Here is a 19,652-nt window from a genome sequence, read left to right as displayed (position 1 = left end):
GAAGTTCATGCGTCATAGCATTCCTCAATGTCATCCAGTTCTTGTCTGATATTTCAATCCTCCTTCCTGCTGAAGGTGCCAAACTATTACTACAGTCACTACATAAGACCAACTCTTTGGGAACTCCATCAGTAAGCTCCTTTTAGCAGACTGTTTCTCCTGGCACATTGCTTTTCCTTTATCCTCATAAGCATGTCTTACCCATCTTACAGTCTTCATAGTGCTAACCCTGTACTTCAGCTTAATTAATAATTTTCTATACCGTACCATACAAAAGCCTCAGAGGTTAGATGTACCATTTGTCTACCCTAGGCCATGGGTCTGAAAGCTTCCAGTTTAGTGGAAAGGGGGAGTTTACTCAAAAAGAAGACGATTTTTGAAGACTTTCTAACAGTGACTAAAATACCCTACTGCTTAGATCGAAAACGTGTAAGTGAAGTCTTCTGACTGATGTTATGTCTGCCTATTGACCCAGTTCCTTGGTTTTATTTTAGGAAACACAAGGTCTTTTTGAGACTTTAAAACTATCTGCAGCATTCACTGATTCGGCTGGCAGGAGGCACAACTGGACTAAGAACTTCAATCTAGTTAATCAAAACATCAGGTTTTCTTCTCCTAAACCAAATAAAAATTCTTGCTACATTGTCAGGAGTTTCTTCAGACTCAAGCAAGTCTCTTCCATGTCCCTGGCCTGGGTTACTGAATCTTGCAAGTTCTTCTATACAGCTATTCCTAGATGAATTCATTCATTTGCCAATTTCACACGTTTTTCTTCGGAGTAGCACATGGACCATGTAGATGCACAGGCATCAGTCCTAACACACTTCCTAAATATTTCTACCTTCTTTCCAAGTCACTTTTGGAAACAAGGAATTACTCATTTCCATATGAAATCTCCAAGTTTATAATACAGGTATTGCATTTAACTCTTACCATTCACTTTCAAATTGATTCCTTCAATCTCTGTCTTTGGCTAACTTCCAGACTCTGTTTTCATGTGCTAAGGTGGAAATAATATTCAATTTGCAGAGTCATAATTTGAAAATCTTTGTAGATTTTTGGTAACTGAACCATATTTAAGCTTTTGAATGCTGCTGCTGCTTTACCAATTCATGACCTTTTTTGGCTTTCTCCTTTGGGCTGCAAATGATTGCTGAGGTATGTAACTCAATACTTTCATTGTAGTTGTCTTCAAAAGTGTGCTTGACTTGGGAAATGCTGAGGTTCTCATTTAGTTTGATTTTTTTTCACAATTAGTTATGAACCTAAGCCTCTTGGGCTTTGCTTTCATATTCGTTGAGTTTTCATTTAGAAACGGTATGTTGTTGGTAAGATCCATCTCATTTAATAGGATGTCTTCATTATGTTTTTCTCTCTGCATTTTTTATTATAATAAAGTAGAAGGCAGTATTAAAAAGAAAAGGTTAGAGGATGCATATGTGGTTGTTGTGGTTTAACCCCAGCAGGCAGATCATCACCACACAGCCACTCGCTCGCTCCCCCCAGGTGGGATGGGGGGAGAGAATCAGAAAGGTAAAAGAGCCAGAACCTGTGAGTTGAGACCAAGACAGCTCAGCAAAAGCTGAGCACAAGCACAGCAGAACAAGGAATCCATTCACTGCTTCCCATCAGCAGGCAGGGGTTCAGCCACCTCCAGGACAGCAGGGCTCACCCCACGGCAAGGCTCCTTGGGAAGACAAACGCCATCACCCCAACGTCCCCCCTGCCTCTTCCTTTCCCCCAGCCGCTATCGCTGAGCTCGGCGCCACACGGTGTGGGACATCCCTGTGGGCAGCCTGGGCCAGCTGTCCTGGCCGTGTCCCCTCCCAGCTCCTGGGGCACCCCCAGCCTCCTCGCTGGCCGGGCAGCACCAGGAGCAGGAGAGGCCTTGGCTCTGTGCGAGTACTGCTCTGCAGCGACTGAAACATCCCTCTGGTATCACTGCTATTTTCATCAAAAATCCAAAACACAGCATCATAGGAGCCTCTACGAAGAAAACATACTCTATCCCAACCAAAACCATGACAGGGGTTGACACAAGTGGTTTTGTTACAACATTTTTTTGTTTTCTGCAGTTCATCCAGACCCTTTTCTTGTTTTCTGTTTTTATGGATTTGTATTACTTCACTCCCCCCGTATTTCCTTTTTCAGCCCCCATGTTCACCAGCACCTTCAAAACACATACAGTTTTGTTAAAGCTTTACCATGCAAAAGTTAACTATTTTCTATAACAGGAGGAATTCTGCTAATATGTCTGCACTTTTGTATTCAGTAGAAATTAAGAACGCTTCACCTTTACTTTCCACTTGACTCATCACTACTTTTTCCAAAACACTATTTATTTCCTTTAGGATGTGAGAATTAATCTTCATAACGTAATCTGTGGTATATTTAAGAGATCTCTGAACAACTTTTCCTTTATATTGAAACCCCAAACTAATTTCAAGTAATTTGAGGTAACTGTTTTTTGGCTCCAAGTGTTCAAAGCCCATTATTATGGTACTTTGCTACTTGCATTTAAGTCAACAATATCCAGTTATTAACTTGAAATGAAAATGATTGATGGATGGAGGCTTTACTGCTAAAGATATTGTTGCATGTCCCACCAGTATAATTCTGCTGCTTCCCTTCAGCTGCTATTGTGCTCATGTGTCTGGAGTGTTGTTCATCCTGAGAGCAAAGGTGGGGACAGAAAAGTCTGGTGGGACTGCCTCTTCTGGCTGCAGACAGCTGTGACTTCAAATTACATACAAAATAGAACAGCACCTAAATTACACACGGCCCCCAGTTCTGTAACCATTTTTCACTAGTTCCCTAAACACTGCTCCTCCTTTTCTACCCCTGCCAACAAAACAGTGAGGACTTGAGGGGCTTCAATATTTATTCTCAGTATTTATTCTGCAAGGTGTTGAAAATCCAAGTCCCATGATAGTGATGTGAATTGCCTTCTTCAAGCAGTTGAAGTATATTTCTGTTTATTTATCCATGCTCAACTCACTCTCCAAAGACAATTCTAGGAGTTCTTGTTCAAGACACTTAAAAAGGACTATTTTATAATAATAACTGAAAGTAAGCATAAGACTGTACAGAGAAATGTCAGTGTTAGAAACTTATAATCCTGTGGTTCCTCTTCATTTTGTATTAAAAAAAATGGAGGAAACTAATAGTTTCTATGCTAGGACATATTTTTCGTCTGAAAAACAACAACTTCACACTATAAGGTAAGTAAACCACTTTCCTAGTGCCTTATAGGTCAGAGCACTTAAGCAGTTCATTGCAAACAAGCCTGACCATCAATTTCAGTAGATTGCCAAGGCACATATACTGGCTCTTTTCTTTCTCTGGGGACTGTCTGTGGACAGGCCGATTTTATACACTTGTTTACTACACTTAACATTTAAATTCTGTTTTCATTCTAAGTATTCTTTTGAGTAGTCAATATCCATTAGGCACTTCACTATCCAATGTAATTAAAGGCAGAACTCAGTCACGTAGCAGTGCTTTTTCTCCCCAACTGGCTGGATCATCAGTTGAAACTACTTCCTTCTTCATTCTGAGATATGTTCTATTGAGTGATTACACGAGTTTCAACTGGCCTCAGACTCCTTTTATACAAATGAAAAGTTACTTCTATATTTACTTTGTGCGGGTAATAAGAAAAAGTACAAATGTGTTGAATTGAAGTGCTCTTTTGAAACGGCAAACAAATCTTCTAACATTTTAATACTTGAGCTATGTAGGGACTTGTGATGCTGAGATATAAAAAGACTTAATTCAAATGTTACACAATAAAAGGGGTGGGGGAGAAAATGGGAGAAGAAAAGAAGCATTATGACCATTTAATCATTGACACAAAAAAGCAAAAACCATTCAGCGAGTTGACAACCAGGTGTGGAGCAGCAAGGCGCAGAACAGTGCTGTTGTCAGTAAACCCTGTTAACCAGGCATTCACTAAGAATATTAAGACATCTAAATTATAAAGTCAAGAGAATAAGAACCCAGGCATGGGTAGGAAGATCAGATCCTTGCCATTATTTTTCTGTAATTATGAACTAGTTCTGGCTAGGAAACCAAATCTTTGTTCTGTAATCAAAGGAAAAAACAAGCAAGCAAACAAACAAAAACCTAAACTAAAATGAGATGAGAAGTAAACACTGAAGCTCTTTCAAGACACCAAATGCTGTTGTTTCTGAAACAAAGTGTGCTTGCTGGAGACAGGCAACTGACGACTGCATCTGTTATGAAGAAGCTTCACTGCAGAAGCCTGGAAGCCCTAAAGGCTCTTCCTTGGGGTTGTAGGCTGCCTAATGCAGAACTGCTTTCTCATGACCGAGATCTTCCAGTCCCAGAACACGTGGCCAAAAAGTTTGGAAACTATGCTCTGCTGCAATCTATTAGATGAGCAGGCAAAACAGCAGTCAAGGTCTGAGAAATGCTACACTGTGTTTCGTACTGAAAATAATTTTTTCCTTTAGCATTTCTGTTTTGATAATTAGATATTTCCAAGAGGAATGAATTTTGCTGGAAAACTCCCAGTTGGTTCTGTTGTGAGCAGTCTTTTTACACGAGAACAATAAAAAATATATAAATATATATATAAATAAATAGATAAATAAAAACAAGCTAAAAGCCCTGAAAACAACCTGCATACTGTGACATTCATGATGAGCTAACAATGCCTGAAAAAATATTCTTGAAATTGAAGCCTCCAACACGCCTTCTGCAATACAAATGCCACTTTTACTCTCTTTTTTGATGGGTCCAAATGAGTGAGTATCCATATTTCACTGTTCCTGGATTGCAACTATTGATTCTATTGCAAGGTGACACTGTGAAGGAAAGAAACACCCTTTAACAATGCAGTATTTTAAGAAAACTGCCATAACAGTGCTATGCTGTTAAACATCTACTGTCAGACCATGCAGTATCTTGGCAGCAGTAATTTCCTTTCCTAGCTTCTACTCCCATGTGTCATTTTACTTCAGAGTTTTTTTATTGCATGGCATCCTGCACACTCAGACAAAGGGTAAGCGGATGTGGCCCTTTACATATGTATACACCCAAGTGTGACTAAAAACACACCTAACACCCTTCGACCTCAAGGTAGCTCTTTGAATACAGATGCCTAACTTCTCCTCTCAGAACTACTTCGTAATTGATTACAATTTGTAGGAGGATATTCAAACAAAGAAGTTAGTAAATTTAAGAACATGTGAAGAAGCAGCTTTCAAAATGGCATTTAGACGAAAGGCATGCACACTGCATAGCTTCACCGGAACCGAGTTGTTGAGAGCGAGTCCCCCCTGTAAGAAATGTCATTGGAAAATCTACACTTAGGTTTCTGCAAATCACCAATGGCACAATTATTTGGCAATGTGATTTATACTTGTTATTATCAAAGGCTCAGAAGCCTTCACCAGTGTAACAGCCTTATGAGATTAAATTCCATTCAAATGGAGGATTTATGGATCATGCAGATGGCATACCTGATTTAACTGGGGAAAATATCCTGACGTATATGGCTGAGGAAGTAATACTGTAAAAGCCGGTTGTTTAGCCTCCACTACCTGCTCTGTTTGAAATAATGATGTACCACTGACCACACCACTGTCAAAGTTTAAAATATGCAGGTGTCAATCCCTTAACAAGTGCAAGCAAAGAAAAGGCTCTTACTGACTCCAGCTTATACTTGCAGATGAGTTAAAAAAGACTGAGAACATTATTTGAAGTATTTGCTCAGCTTGGTCAGATGATTTGAAAAAATCTCTTAGATGTTTATGGTAAAAGTAAAACCACCAAGTAAAAATAAAAGTAATAAACAAAAAATCATCCCACCAAACCAAGTCTACCTCCTGCTCCCAAACCACTAACAGCATAATAAAACCAGGACTGTCTGAAAGCACTGTACTGTCCTTTAGAATTTTTCTTTAGGAGGCAAAGACAAAATGATTCTTTAAACTATGTAGTTGACTATTTGCTTCTTTCAGACTGTTCATACATTGACATGGAGCATATGGAGTCACAACAAGGCATGGTCTTTATCTCCACAGCCATTAAGCTGTGAAGCATTTTTAAGATTATTCTTTGAGGGGCAGACTTTCCTTATTTAGGAAAGTGAATTAAAGCCCACTGAAGTCAGCAGAAAACCTCATACTGGCTTCAGCAATCTTGGATCAGGATAGTAAAGTACACAATTTTAAAGGAAGCTCTTAATACTTATTTCCAGGAAGGGCCGAATTCTCATCTCAGTGAAGTCTACGTAAATCCACAATTCATGGTCATTGCTTAGGATCCACACTGGCAAAAATGAAATTGGAACCTAGTGCACTACTTGTACTCACTCCTCTCCATTATATTAAAAACCACTCTCCTTTATAGCTTGTTTCTAGATGTAATGGGGAGGTTGTCATCTGCTCCCTTCCATTGGAGGGACTCGGCTGTTAGAATAAAGCCATTTCTAGAAGTACCAGTAAGTGAGGTTTCAACTGGCACCACTTCAGATTTCTAGTGATGAAAGTGTTTGGGTATCATGTTTATTTGTGCAGCCAAGTCCTTTCACAATGTTACTTGCCATGATTCTAAATCAAGATATATGACTTCATTGATTTATTATGAAATATATGCATTTTCTTCATTTGGAATTTGTTACTATATGCAGAAATTCTGATTTTTTTATAGCTAAATCTTGGATAAAATAATGAATGATTTTGCCAAGACAGAATATAATTGATGGTGCTTGGCTTGCTAGTTAATGATATAATATAGTGTGACTAGACCTGCTGGTGCAGAGCATAATCAGTATGCATGCTCTAGCTGGTGGAAAACATAAAATAAGCTGCTTAGATTATTTAGTGAGAATGCAATTTGCTTAGAATGACTAAAGCCCAACATATGGCTTGCAAATGAAAAGTATGAACTTCAAAAACTCACTTTAAAATAAAGCTAAGGCTGAGAATAAAACATAAAAATGAATACTTCCCAAGTGAAAAAATAACAAAAGTTATACTAAAGCTCCAGCCCCTTAAGACTGGAGAGTTGGCCCCAAATTTCCCAGAACCTTTAGAGTGTGGGAATAGTATAGTGCTCGGTGCACTATACTACTGCAGCCTCTGACAGGGCAAGATGAATGCTGTGATGGTATAGGTTAAAATAATAATAATTAAAAAAAGATCGCTTTAGGGCTCTGATAGCCTTTGTTTTTCAAAGCATTTAGTTGTGCTTAAGAAAAAGGTGAAATAAGAACAGATATCTAGAGAAGTTTTGACCATCAAAATTGCAAAAAATATATAAATATGGTGAGAATTAAGAAAAAGGATATGGACCTTTATGCTTAAATGCTATTGCAATGGCCAATATTCAGCCACCAAACAGGCTAGATGCCTTTCTCCACCCACTGGAGAACTAAAAAGTGAGTTTTGATTTGGGGGATGCAAATAAACTTAAGAATGAATCAGTACAACCTAGTCAGTATCTAACTTAAGATGAAAGTCATAAATCTTTATGTTTTGATAAAATAACTTTGACAATTAGCATGTTGAATTACGAGCATATTACCAGAGCTGTGTCAAGTTAACATGCTGTATTTCTAGCTTCCACAGGCTGGGGAACTGTTTAATGCACTACAAAGATATTGGCACACAAGATAAAGAATATAAATGCAGCTGTTTACAAACTTCCTGTCCTGTATGTCATGATGTTACAAGTCTGTATAATAAAAAAAATGAAATGATAACTAATCAAAACACTTCAAATGCAATCTTCTCCTCAGTTTGGTTTCAGAGGCTCTAAAGCCCAGTTAAACTAATTTCCTGCGTTTTCCATGGATTTTTCATAGATTTACTGCTATAGGTGCAATAAACCTGTCTCGTAATAAAAGTAGCAGCAGAGAGAAAAAACTGTAACTGTTTCTTGAAAGCCTCATAAAATTATATTCTGTAAGGGGCACTAAACCACTCAGTTGATCCTAATTCAGTATAAAACCATTTGCTTCCCAGTGAAGTAGGACTTTGCCCATCGGTCAGTGCAGCAATAAGCAAAAGGAGCTGTGCATCTGAAGGAGGTCTACAGCTGGGCTGGGAATGAAACAGCTTTTCTGAAGCCAGAAAACAAGGAAGAGTACACAGGCTTAGGAGGGGAATAAATTTTTATCATTTAATGTTAACGCACTAGACTTCATTATTGAGTGCAATATTCACAATTCCACACCGTCACATTAAACAATACCTGATATTAAAGAGAAAGAAAAAGAGGAGGTGATCTGACTGAGGATAAAAATATTAGCTAAAGAAGTGACCACATAACTGAGTGAGCTTTTAGATCTAGATGTTCTCTGAATATAGACTCTCTTTTTGAATTTCTACAATGTGAGTTTGAAGGGCATGAAAGGAGACACTGACTGCTCTGGAAGTTGATACTACATTTCAGGTAAAGGTCTTTCCGTAAAGTCCTAACAAAGGTCTTCTCTTATCAGCAGTTTGGCTGGGAAGAACAGAGGATAGACACACATGAGTTATACAGACTGCAGGATGCATACAAGTCACAAAGGAAAAGCATTGATGAAAAAAGTACATACGGCATTAATATTTACGGAGTAGCATGTCCTGGAGAAAAGGAAAGACAAGAGCATTGCACGAGGTGCTGGCGGGGCCTGTGCTGCTTCTTGAGTGGAAGGCCCTGTCTCAGGAAGGATGAATTCCCAAGGTGCAGAGGAAAACAGAGAGGTGCTCAGGGGAGCAACTAGCCCGTCAAAGGAGGAAAGAATGAAAGACTGTGGCTTGCCCTGACTACACAAGTCGGGTCTGAGAGGGATACTATTGCTCTCTACTGATGAACCAATGAAGTAGAATGCTAAGGAGAGGAGGGGATTCTTCACGCTAAGGATACCTGTGGCGCAAACAATGAGTGGATCTAAACTAGCCACAAGTAAATCTATACTGGAAATATGAAGGTTTCTAACTGTTGGAGCAGTGATGTTCTAAAACATCAAGGAAAGCAGTGGAGGGAAAAACAACAACAACAACAACAACAACAACCAAACCAGAAAATTAAATAGGCTGAATAGGCTGAAGAAAGAGTTCGATAAGAGTTTTGAGGAAATCTGCATGAGAAGATGACCTGTGGGAGAAAGAGATTTTCAAACAGCTTTCTAATCAGCGGAGTAAGGGCCAGAGGAGACCAGACTACTTCAGAGGTGGAACTCAAGGGTTTTATCAGGACAGATGATGAAACCTTGCTTTCAACCGTAAAGGTTTCCAGTTGTGAGCCTTCTCTTCCTGAGCACTTTTTCAGTAGGGGCTCTTAAAGAGAGGCCAACGTGCCACTGTGCTCAAGAGCTGACATGCACTCACACTAGAAAGATAAAGTGTCCATGAGATTGGAAGTTCGTCCTTCTTGTCTCTTCTAATGTACAACAATTAGACACAGGGAAAAAATGAAAGCTTTTATGCACCTTCTGCCTTTCAACTGCCTGAAGTTTAAGGTTTACTTTTGCAAAATTGCCCTTTTTTGTCATGTCTGAGTAACACTGAGCAGAAACCCATCCAACTCATGCTGCCTTTTGAGTTTCTCCCTCTAAAAGAGTTTAATTTTGCTAAAACACCACCACCACTATTTTCAGAATTAAATTTGTCTATCTTTTATTGTGTAATATAAATATTTTTCTTAGAAACACTGGACTAACACCACCTTTTTGTGGACTAATACTACCTATTTTGCTATGTCTATCAAATAATATAATTTAATAAGGAATAATAATTTTCAGCTAATACCTAATTTCAAATACTTTGGATTTGAAGTGTGGGTCAGAACCAAATTGCCATGAGTCAGACATGTAAAGCAGAAGATAATCTTTAAATTTCAGTTTCTATACTTGCTATTCTTCTGTCTGAAGAAAATAAGAAGCAATGGGGAAAAATAATTTTGTTTTGGACTCTTAAGTTTTTAATTTTCTCTGTCTCTTTCAGATTCATTCAGGTGCCATTAGTACCACAAAATCTGATTTGTTTTGGATAGCTAATCAGTATTGTAAGGCTTTCATTTACCTAACACTTCTCAGGGCCACCATTTTAGCTATCAAGTAACCTTCCTCTTATGAATAAATGATGATACAAAGCAGTTGCCTCCAACATCCCGATGCCATTTTCATAGGATGGCCACTGAGGGGATGTTTGTGAATAATGCAGTGCAGTTCCTTGCTACTGGAGACCAAATGTTTGCCTGTACAACACAATGTTTTAAATATTAGACGACCTGAGAGATAAAAATTTAACTTCAACACAAATCTGCCACACATTTTGACTTTTTCACACTAACAGGCGAGCCATCGGTTTGGCTGACTAGAAAAGTGTAATTCATGAACAGTTATGAGACATAATTTCAGAATCAACGTGAAATGAAACAACCCTGTTACTGGTCAAAAAAATTCTGAAGAATTTTTGGAAGAGTCCTTCTCTTCCTGATACTGCCCTGGTCATAGCAGCTGAAAGTTGCCTCTGATCAGTAGAAGGAAATTAGCAATACGAACGCTTATGGACAGGTACACAAACCTGAAAAATCATAAGACTGAATTAGCTCTCTTTAAAATTTGTTATATAAAATATTATATATATATGTATATACAGCATATATATTATACTTTGTATAAAATTAATTATAAAAGTATTTTTTAAATCCGTGTTTTTACTGTGTAGATCTAGCAAAGTTTGGAGATTTCTCTTGTTTCATTGTTCTGCATTACTGTTTCTTCAGGCATACAGCTATTACTCAAACACATCTCTTATTTCCACATACCTTGTAGTGGAAGAGGAATAATCCACAGAAGAGGCTGTACAGGTCAGCTGTGAGTAAGGAGAGGTTGACAGCAGTAGCACTGGTTTTCTTTATGACTACTGGCATAAAGCTGTAGAGGCCAAACATACAGGCACTAAAGCCGACATACAACAAGCCTGCAGAAGAGAAGCAAGAACAAAGAGTGACCTTCCACAGCGTGCAGAAATGACCTGTGTTTTTAGGAAGAAGGCTGTGTTTTTAGGAAAGAATGGAGAATACTTTTTTTAAAACACAGATTCGAATTATTAATATGTGCATATATATATATGTATATGTATGTAGACTAAGAGCATAATTCTAAATACATATGAAAACCAGTGAAAACCATATCCATACAGCAGTGGACATGCAGTCTCCTCTCTGTGGTTCCCATAATAGCAGTGCTGTTTTAAATCAGTCTTATACTACTAACGAGTATCTTACATCCAACATAAATTTGGATGAAATAATGTATCGGACATGTCAAATCTAGTCTTTTAAGAGATGATTGTCCGCAACACCCACTGTGTTCAGCTGAGTTGGAAGGAGCACACGTTTTCTAGGAATGGGCCCACAGGATGAATGTAAAAGTACTTTCACAGGAGTTAATGAGCCGACAGACAAATGCATGACAACAGCATTCAAGTGACAGAGGTCCTAGTCTATTTTGCCCCCAAACTTGACAAATCACTTCACAGTTTTGAACCTCTGTTCTTCTACCACTTTTTTCTGTCTTCCTTAATAAGGCTTTCTGGAGCTGAGACTATTTCTTGCTACATGTTTACAAAGTGCCTCACGCAATTAGATTGTTAGACACTAATATAATAAAAATACATTACAGTAAACATTTAATTTCATTTTAAAAACTAAATGACTTACTGGGAAGGAATTCATTCCTTCAGTTATTGCTTGATAAATCCCAAGACAAATAAATCAATATGAAGTTAAAGAAACAGCAAACACTTCACTCATCTGCTCTCATGCAAATGATAATTCTTAGGCTGATGTATGCTGCAGAATTCCCAGCTGATATATGCACAAGCCTATATTTAGACTCACACCAGCTCTTCAGAGCATGTTGTTATTGACTAAAAGTTGCAGAAAATCTGATTGCCCAAGTTCTGAAAGGAATTAGCAGAAAAAACAAACCAAAACAAAACCCAAAGTCCTTATGATTTGTGTCTGCTTGTTGATCCACTTAGTTAAAAACTCTTTAGAAAAGCCAGCTAAATGACAAAAACAGCAGTTGCAATTTGAGTCCATCAGAAGCATCTGAACTGAAGTGTACATTCACCTGAAACAAATATAGCAGTCATGAAATGTCAGTAGCAATATATCAGTTGCTATGGCATGATAATGAATTTGACTTTATATTCAGAATATGGATAATCACGGCAAGAACTACTTTTATTAACAAGCAGCAAATTTTTAAAGTGTGTATTGCATGTGGATAACTACAGAATCAGTCTTAAGCAGTGCTTGAAAGAGTTGTTGTATGCAACTCTGCAACTCTTCTGCAGTAGGCCAATGACTGCATCAAGTGGAGCACAGTTATTAATAAGAAATTGTTTGCAGACATCACCATTTTATGTCAGCTTTTCTTCCAGGCTTAAATTAAGAATAGATCAGGCACTAAAGCCATTCTGGACTCCAAGTCGACATTCTCAAAGTAAAGTCTGCAAATCACCAGCTGGCCCATCAAATCCCTTCTAGTCATTGTGGATTTAATAGATATATTCAGGTGCTTTGGTGGGTTATGCTCTTAATTATTAGCATTATATTATGGTGCTGTCTTGGTGTTCATATTCCTTGGCAGGCAGCTACATGCACTTCACAGATTGCTTTTCCAAAGGGTATTCCAGTTCCAGTGGAAAATTGCTTAAACTGCATCTGTCCTATCAGAAGTTAATGTAGAGCAGCATTTCATTTATGTCTTAAAACACATATAATACCTACCACCTGGATGGCATCTACTGGTGACAATAAGCAAGCTGGAAATAACATCACTTGATTTTCAGATACTGTTTCTAGAAGACCAGTTTTCAGAATAGCCTTGGGAATCACCACTAGTGCTGAAGTCCCAGGTGATGGCACCTGTTCCTAACCAGGCACTGAGTTATCAGTACTCATGGCTTGGAGCAGATATCGGAAGCAAACAAACTGGGAAGTTAGAAGGTACTTTTGAAATGATCTGCTCATGAGCAGGTCTGTGTTAAAGCCTGATAAACTCATCATTCAAAACTGTATGCTTCGATGCATCGTCCTAAAATGAAGGCTTGATGTGTATGAAGACCATTGCAGGTAGGATTTATTACACCTAACTCTGGACATACACTGAGGCTTGGTGCTCAGTGAGGAGATTTGGAAATTTTACAGTGCAGGTTGTCCAACCTCTTTTAGACAATAATGTTAGCGTAGTATGACTTGTATCATGCCTATTTATTTCTGCTGATGATAAAGGGAGTCTGTTTAACTAAATCAGATATTCACATCCCAGATATCTAAAACTGGTGAAATAAATCCCACCTTTTCTTTCAGTGTTCACTCTGATGGGCAATGTCACCACTTTTGCATGATTGGGTGTGAATGCCTGATAGGTGTCTAAACCGGGCACTTAGGATCATAGGACTGTGGGGCAATTCAGGCTAGACGAGAGCTTGGAGGTCTCTAGTTCAACCCTTGCTCAAACCAGGCTCAGCTGTGAGATCAGACCAAATTGTGCAGTACTTTGCTCAGCCTGGTCTTGAAACTGTTGAGCACGGAGCCTGGACAACCTCTCTGGGCAGCTTGTTCTACTGCCTGCCTGTTCTCAGAGGGAAAGAGATTTTCCTTTTATTCAGTCTGAATTTCTTATTTCAATTTCTGCCCATTGTCTCTCATCCTGCCATACACCAATATGAAGACCTTGGTTCTGTCCTTTTGATAACCTTCTTGTGGGTAGCTCTTCGAAGCTTTCTGTTCTGGAGGCTGAAAAAGCCCCAGTCCCTCAGTCTCTCCTCACCCATCTTAAGACAGGCCATCTTTTCACTAATGGGCAGGAACTCCCCCCATGGACTGCTCTAAAGAGTACCACCAAAATTAACATGTCTGGGGAACTTCTGTTTTAGCTGCTTGAGCATGCTGGTTGAATTTTGCATGTTTTAGATCTGATATTTTTACTCCAAAAGTTATTGTTTCATTGACAGGAAATAGACTCAACTATGATTTTTTTTTTATATTGTCTTCCTAGAATAAAAACTATTCAAAAACATTCAGAGCCTCTGTAACAAAGGACACTTCCTCAGAGAGTCAAACTGGCTTTTCTCTTAAACAAAGTTGATGTTTGTTTATTTGTTATTATTTCATGTGTCATTCTACAACTGTGTCATGGTCTCAAGTGAAACCACTCAATCAGCATGGTACAATCATTCTCCTTTTGGTCAGATTGTCAGCACTTAAACTTTCAAGGATTTAAGCAGAGCTACACTGATTTATACTAGCTGCAAAGATGATACTATGCACCAGGGGAATTTCCAAAATTAAAAACAGGAGGGCCACAGTCTGTTTTAAACATGGTAGACATAACAGATAGACTTTAGATCTCAATATTTGAAAATCATTTGCATTTTACATCAGCTGAAACGTAGTTCATACATTCTTAATGACACAATTATGGCAGATGGCAACAGGCCACCTTGAGTTATTTATCAGGTTGCCTGCTGTGACTTTATCACTACCATTCAGAAGGCTGATGATTTAACTCAGCTGGACTGCGGGCTTGAGTCTGCCGCAGTGGATAACTATTCAGGACAAGGCTGTGAACACCCTGACATAGAGTTGTCAATAACTACTTGACAATCTTGTATTACTGTTGAAGCAACGGAAAGCACACCAAGTAGATGTGCAGGAAGACAGAGAAGAACAAAAAGCTACACATTATTGTTGTCATTTTATCCATGTTTAACTACACCACACTTTCAATTATCATTTTAACAAAACAAGTACATATGATGCTCTTGCTATGATGATCTCCTACTGAAGAGAAGGGACTCTTTGTAATTACTGACTAACTTTTGATGACATTTTGTCATCACAGACCAAGTACGACTTTATTTTAATGGCACATTTCACTAATATTATTACAACAGAACTCCCATGAAAGTATATATGACATTTACATGCATAGTAGATTAATTCACTATGACCATTGCTAGTTTCATCAGTACCAGATTAATTATGTCCCTGAGCTCCTTATCATGAAGTATTAACAAACACTGATGCAGTTATGCTAATGACCACAGATTAAAGAAGGCCAATACACTTATGGGATGCAGCTGAGAGTGTTTCTCCATAGACACGTTAAATTGATGTCATTTAGTTTTACAGCTCAACCATCAAATATCCAAGACTTCTAGGTAGAAAGTTTTGTGAAAGATGCACTCTTTTCATTAAGCTTTAGTGTGATAAGAGGAAATGGTGAAGGAAGTTTAACGAAAACAATGGTGTATCCCATAAATTGTATCTCCAGTCCTCGGGGATTCCCAGATAATCAGTTGCCTTTGCATGCTTCTGAGCCGTTATTTTGACATTCATTATGAGACTAGGTAACAAGCTATTGTCAATGGATTGCCAGAACTTGAATTCCCTGCTATGTGTATCAGCTATTAGCACTCTTTTATTTTTTCTATTGTTGTAAATACTAAAGGAGTGATTATAGGGACTCTCGTTTCCTAAATGTTGATTTGCTTTTAAAGCAAATAATTTGTTGGACTAATTAGGAAGGAGTCTTAGATCATAAACTCAGCTTTGAAACTGAAATAGGAAAATACGATCCACTGCATAGCAAAACACCATAAGAGCTTTATTGTGCTCGATGCTACCTAAACTTGTCTAAAAGACACATCTGCTATATTCCACCAAGACTACTTGGAAAGCAATTAACCATTTGCATACAGAAATGCTCCCCTTGGAAATGAGTTTATGGGGCTATAATACGCACTGCAAGAACTTTTATGGTTTTTGTTAGGTTCCATTTTCTTTCTTTGGCATCCATTGAAAAGGTTTGGCTCTTCATGACTACCTCATTTATTTGTCTCAGTGTTGCACTGAATCTTAGAACAGAACCCTATTATTGTTTTACTTCACGGCTGTCTGAGTAATTATCTTATGACATTCATAAGCACTTCTTCAGTGCTTAACCTAATGGTGCAAGATAAGCATAATATGACATTGGGAGGATGGATTATTTATGAATGGTTATGAGGCAAGTGGTTCAACCTTTGGCAGACACCAGTGGAAAAATCACAAACATTGGCTTCCATGAAATTTTCTTTCTGCTTCCCCAAAGGTGGGTTGTCTCCACACCTCCTTCAGGAGTGGTCTTCAATGAGGTAAAGTGTTTTCTTACCTATTTGCCAATCCCAGGGAACTTTCAAAAGCTCTTTGTGTTCCATGATTGCACTGGAAGAGAAGAGAAGGCAAAATTTGATGGAAGAGAACAGAAGTTAAATTACTTCCACTCATTCAATTCAAATGCTGGACAAAACAACATAAATAACCTTATAACAAAAAATGCAATCAGACTTTGCTAATCCACTCTGGCATTAGCCTTGTTCCTTTGTGTTTGAAAGATCTTAGGGCAGTAATAAGACGTGATAGCATACAATTTGCATTGGTTTATTTCCATCTCTCTGAATATCTGCCCAAAAGTGCCCATCCCTCCACACATTCAATCCTCTTGTCCTCTTAATATTCTGAAAGCTTTTGAACTTTAATGATTAATAATGTAACTGTCTGAGTTATTCACCCTTCAGAGTGGCTCTGCAGAGTCAAATAAATAGGGAGCTGAGTAAATCACTGACATGAGGTGGCAGATATCACAGGCTGGGTTTGAAGAGAGTACTGTGATTTGTTACATGCTGAGACAGTTCAAATAGTCACAGCAATGAAAGTCATGAAACAAAACTAAGGATGGGGCAAGCTGTAAAAGTCCACTTTCAATATCTTGCAACTCTTGTATTTTACATTAACATCAAGATCCCAGATACAGAAAATTCTAAGGTGGCAACAAGCTACCTTCCCAATTCCGTTCTGCTCTTTCCAGTCCAGGGAAGAGTAGGAAGCTCACTCAGCCAACTGTTTTTTTCTGCTCTGTGATTTACAGATAACTGCTGCTGTGCAGAACTCTGCATGTTAGTCTGGGCACTGTTTTTAAAAAGTATAAAACATGGAATTACACAGATCGAAAAACAAAGTACCTAGTACAAAAAGTGGTATGTGGGAGACCAACTCTAATAGTAAAACTACAGGAACTCAGTGATTTCCACATTAATATGGTCTAGAGAGTTGCATCCTGGAAATTCTAATTTGCTTGCTGTTGATGTGTGGCAAATCTAATACTGTAGTAGAATAATGAGATTATTTTGTTTGCAGAATAACTAAATTATAAGTGTCTTTGCATGCATAAGGCATATGTCTCTTTTGTCAGCAGTTCTTGAAAAAATATCATGAAAACAAACTGCAGTGTCTCTTGCTGTGGCAAGCAAATTTTAATATAATTTAAATATGTGAACATTATTTTCACACATTGCATATCCAATACAAAGAAAGTAGAAAACAATATGCTGTGATCTGTGATTCATTATGATCTGTGAAGCAAAGAGGGGTAAGAGCAACTTTGCCATAGGGCTTCATTTAGTGATGCCTGATTCATCAGAGAATGGAACCACTATGATCTTCTAAAGGTTGATGTGACTGGAAGAGGTCCCTAAGAACTGAAAAGAGACAAATGCAATGTTCAGTTTCAAAATAGGGAAGGAATTATAGCCTGGCCAGCCTTACTCTAGACTTTGGGAAGATGATGGAGCAAATGTTCCATTTCCGGGAAATGAATGATGAGGAGATGACTGGGAACAGCCAGCACAGATTTATTAAGAGCAAACCATACCTGACCAAACTTACTGCCTTCTATGATGAGATGATTGGTTCAGTAGATAATGGAGAGGGAACAGACAAGAGGATGGAGTGTAATCTGTCTTTCTTTGCTAAAAAGCTTTCAACATGATTTCTCAAAAGATCCTTAGAGATTGAAGAGATATGGATTGGATTTGAGGACCATCCACAGGGGCAATGGAAAACTATACTCAAAAAGTAGTGATCAACAGATTGAGTCTTCTGTGAACTGGTTGGTGTTTTATGTCTTCATTTACAATCTGGAAGATGGGATGGAATGCACACATACCAAGTTCACAGCGGACAACCCATGGGAGGAGCAGTAGATGTGTTGCCATTCAGAAAGACTAAATAGGCTGGCAGAAACCTCATGAAGTTTAAGAAAAATAAATCTGTACTCCTATACCTGGAATGGAATAACCCCATGCAACACTACAGGTTGGAAGCTGACTGGATAGGAAGCTGCTTTCTAAAAATTAAACTCCGAGTCCTGGTGGACATGAGTCAGCAATGTGTCCTTGCAGTGGAGAAGGCCAACAGCATCCCAGGCTGTGTTGGCAAAGAGTTGAGCCAGAAAGCTGAAGGAATTGATTTTTGTGACAGCAGCTGGAGTACTGTATCCAGTTTGGGGCTCTCCAGAACAAGACAGACATTAACAAATTGGAGGGAGTACAGTAGAACTTCATCACGATGGTCAGGTGGAGCACATGATGTAAGAGGAAATGCTGAAAAAGCGGGGGGTTTTCAGTGTGAAGAAGAGAAGGGTAGCCCAAGGGGAAGGAGGATGGGACAATATACTTGCTGTCTTAAGTACCTAAGGGGTGGTTATAGAAAAGATGGAGTAAGACTTTTCTTGGAGGTGCACAGTAAGAAGATGTGAGATAATGGATACAAGTTGCAACATGGAAAATTCTGATTAGATATAAGGAAAAAAATCTTGGTTAAACACTGGAATGAGTTGCCCAGAGAGACTGTGGCATTTCAATTCTTAGAGATGTTCAAAAAATCAACTGTACAAGTACTCGAGCAACCTGACTTTGAATTTAGCTTTGAGTTGCTCTGTGTAGGGTTTTGAACCTGATGACCATCAGGGATCTATTACAAAGTAAATTATTTTACAATTATGTGATTCCACCAGACAGAATTATGTCAATTTTCTGTGTAGTTACTATATCCCCAACTCTTGTAAACTACTTTTGTTTTGTTTTGACATTCTGTTCCTCCCCACTTTAATCACATTCAGCCCACTAAACCTCACCTTCCACAATGCCTGGGTAGTTAGCCAACACTTTTCTTTACTTCACTGTTGAACTTTCTGATGCCTTAGCACTTCCTTTGCTCTCCGACAGACATTATCTGACTTTATTCTCTGTTATGGTCTAATATCGAGCACACTTGCTAAATGGTTCTAGAAAAAAACAGTGTATTTCTTGAAAGTCCCTTTGGAGACAGATCCCTCTATTAGTGTTGAAACTTGAACTAACATGAGTTACCCATACTTATGTATATATTTTTACACACAAAAGGTAAATACAACAGCTTTTTGCTACTGTATGAATTTGATATCAGTGCATGCCAATACAGGGAAAATTCACTTGTGGATACTATTTTGCCTTTCCTACAGTCAGCATAGTTCTACACATTTTTCAATACCTTCCCTTCTTCAGAATTGTACTGCTTGCTCCCTGTAAACCCCATGAACCTGAGACCTACACCTCCAGATGTATCAGCACAAATATATTCTAAATCTCCACTTTGTGGATGCCAACCAAACTTTGACCAGTGCTTTTCCTAGCATGCTAGTAAATGGTCCTATTTCTGAGATATTCCTTCCCTGGACAACTTCAGTTTATAAGACCTAAAGGTCCTATTTTGTACCAAAGTGGCCAGTAATCTTTCCAAAGAAAGATTCTGCC

The 19,652-nt window shown here is 38.4% G+C and overlaps 1 protein-coding gene across 1 annotated transcript in view; it reads right to left on the bottom strand.

Moving 5' to 3' along the window:
• The window catches only part of SLC35F1 (solute carrier family 35 member F1), a 244,105-nt gene that overhangs the window by 10,313 nt on the left and 214,140 nt on the right, over positions 1–19,652 (bottom strand). The window contains exons 6-7 of the mRNA XM_050709838.1: positions 16,193–16,245; positions 10,789–10,943 (exon numbers count right to left, since the gene is read on the bottom strand). Of these exons, the coding sequence (XP_050565795.1) occupies positions 10,789–10,943; positions 16,193–16,245 (208 nt within the window). The remainder of the gene's footprint in view (positions 1–10,788; positions 10,944–16,192; positions 16,246–19,652) is intronic.

This window comes from Cygnus atratus, chromosome 3 (genome assembly GCF_013377495.2).
Source record: "Cygnus atratus isolate AKBS03 ecotype Queensland, Australia chromosome 3, CAtr_DNAZoo_HiC_assembly, whole genome shotgun sequence".
Lineage (NCBI taxonomy): Eukaryota > Metazoa > Chordata > Aves > Anseriformes > Anatidae > Cygnus > Cygnus atratus.
Note: the sequence above shows the minus strand (reverse complement) of the source record. Positions and strands in the feature narration are given on the sequence as shown.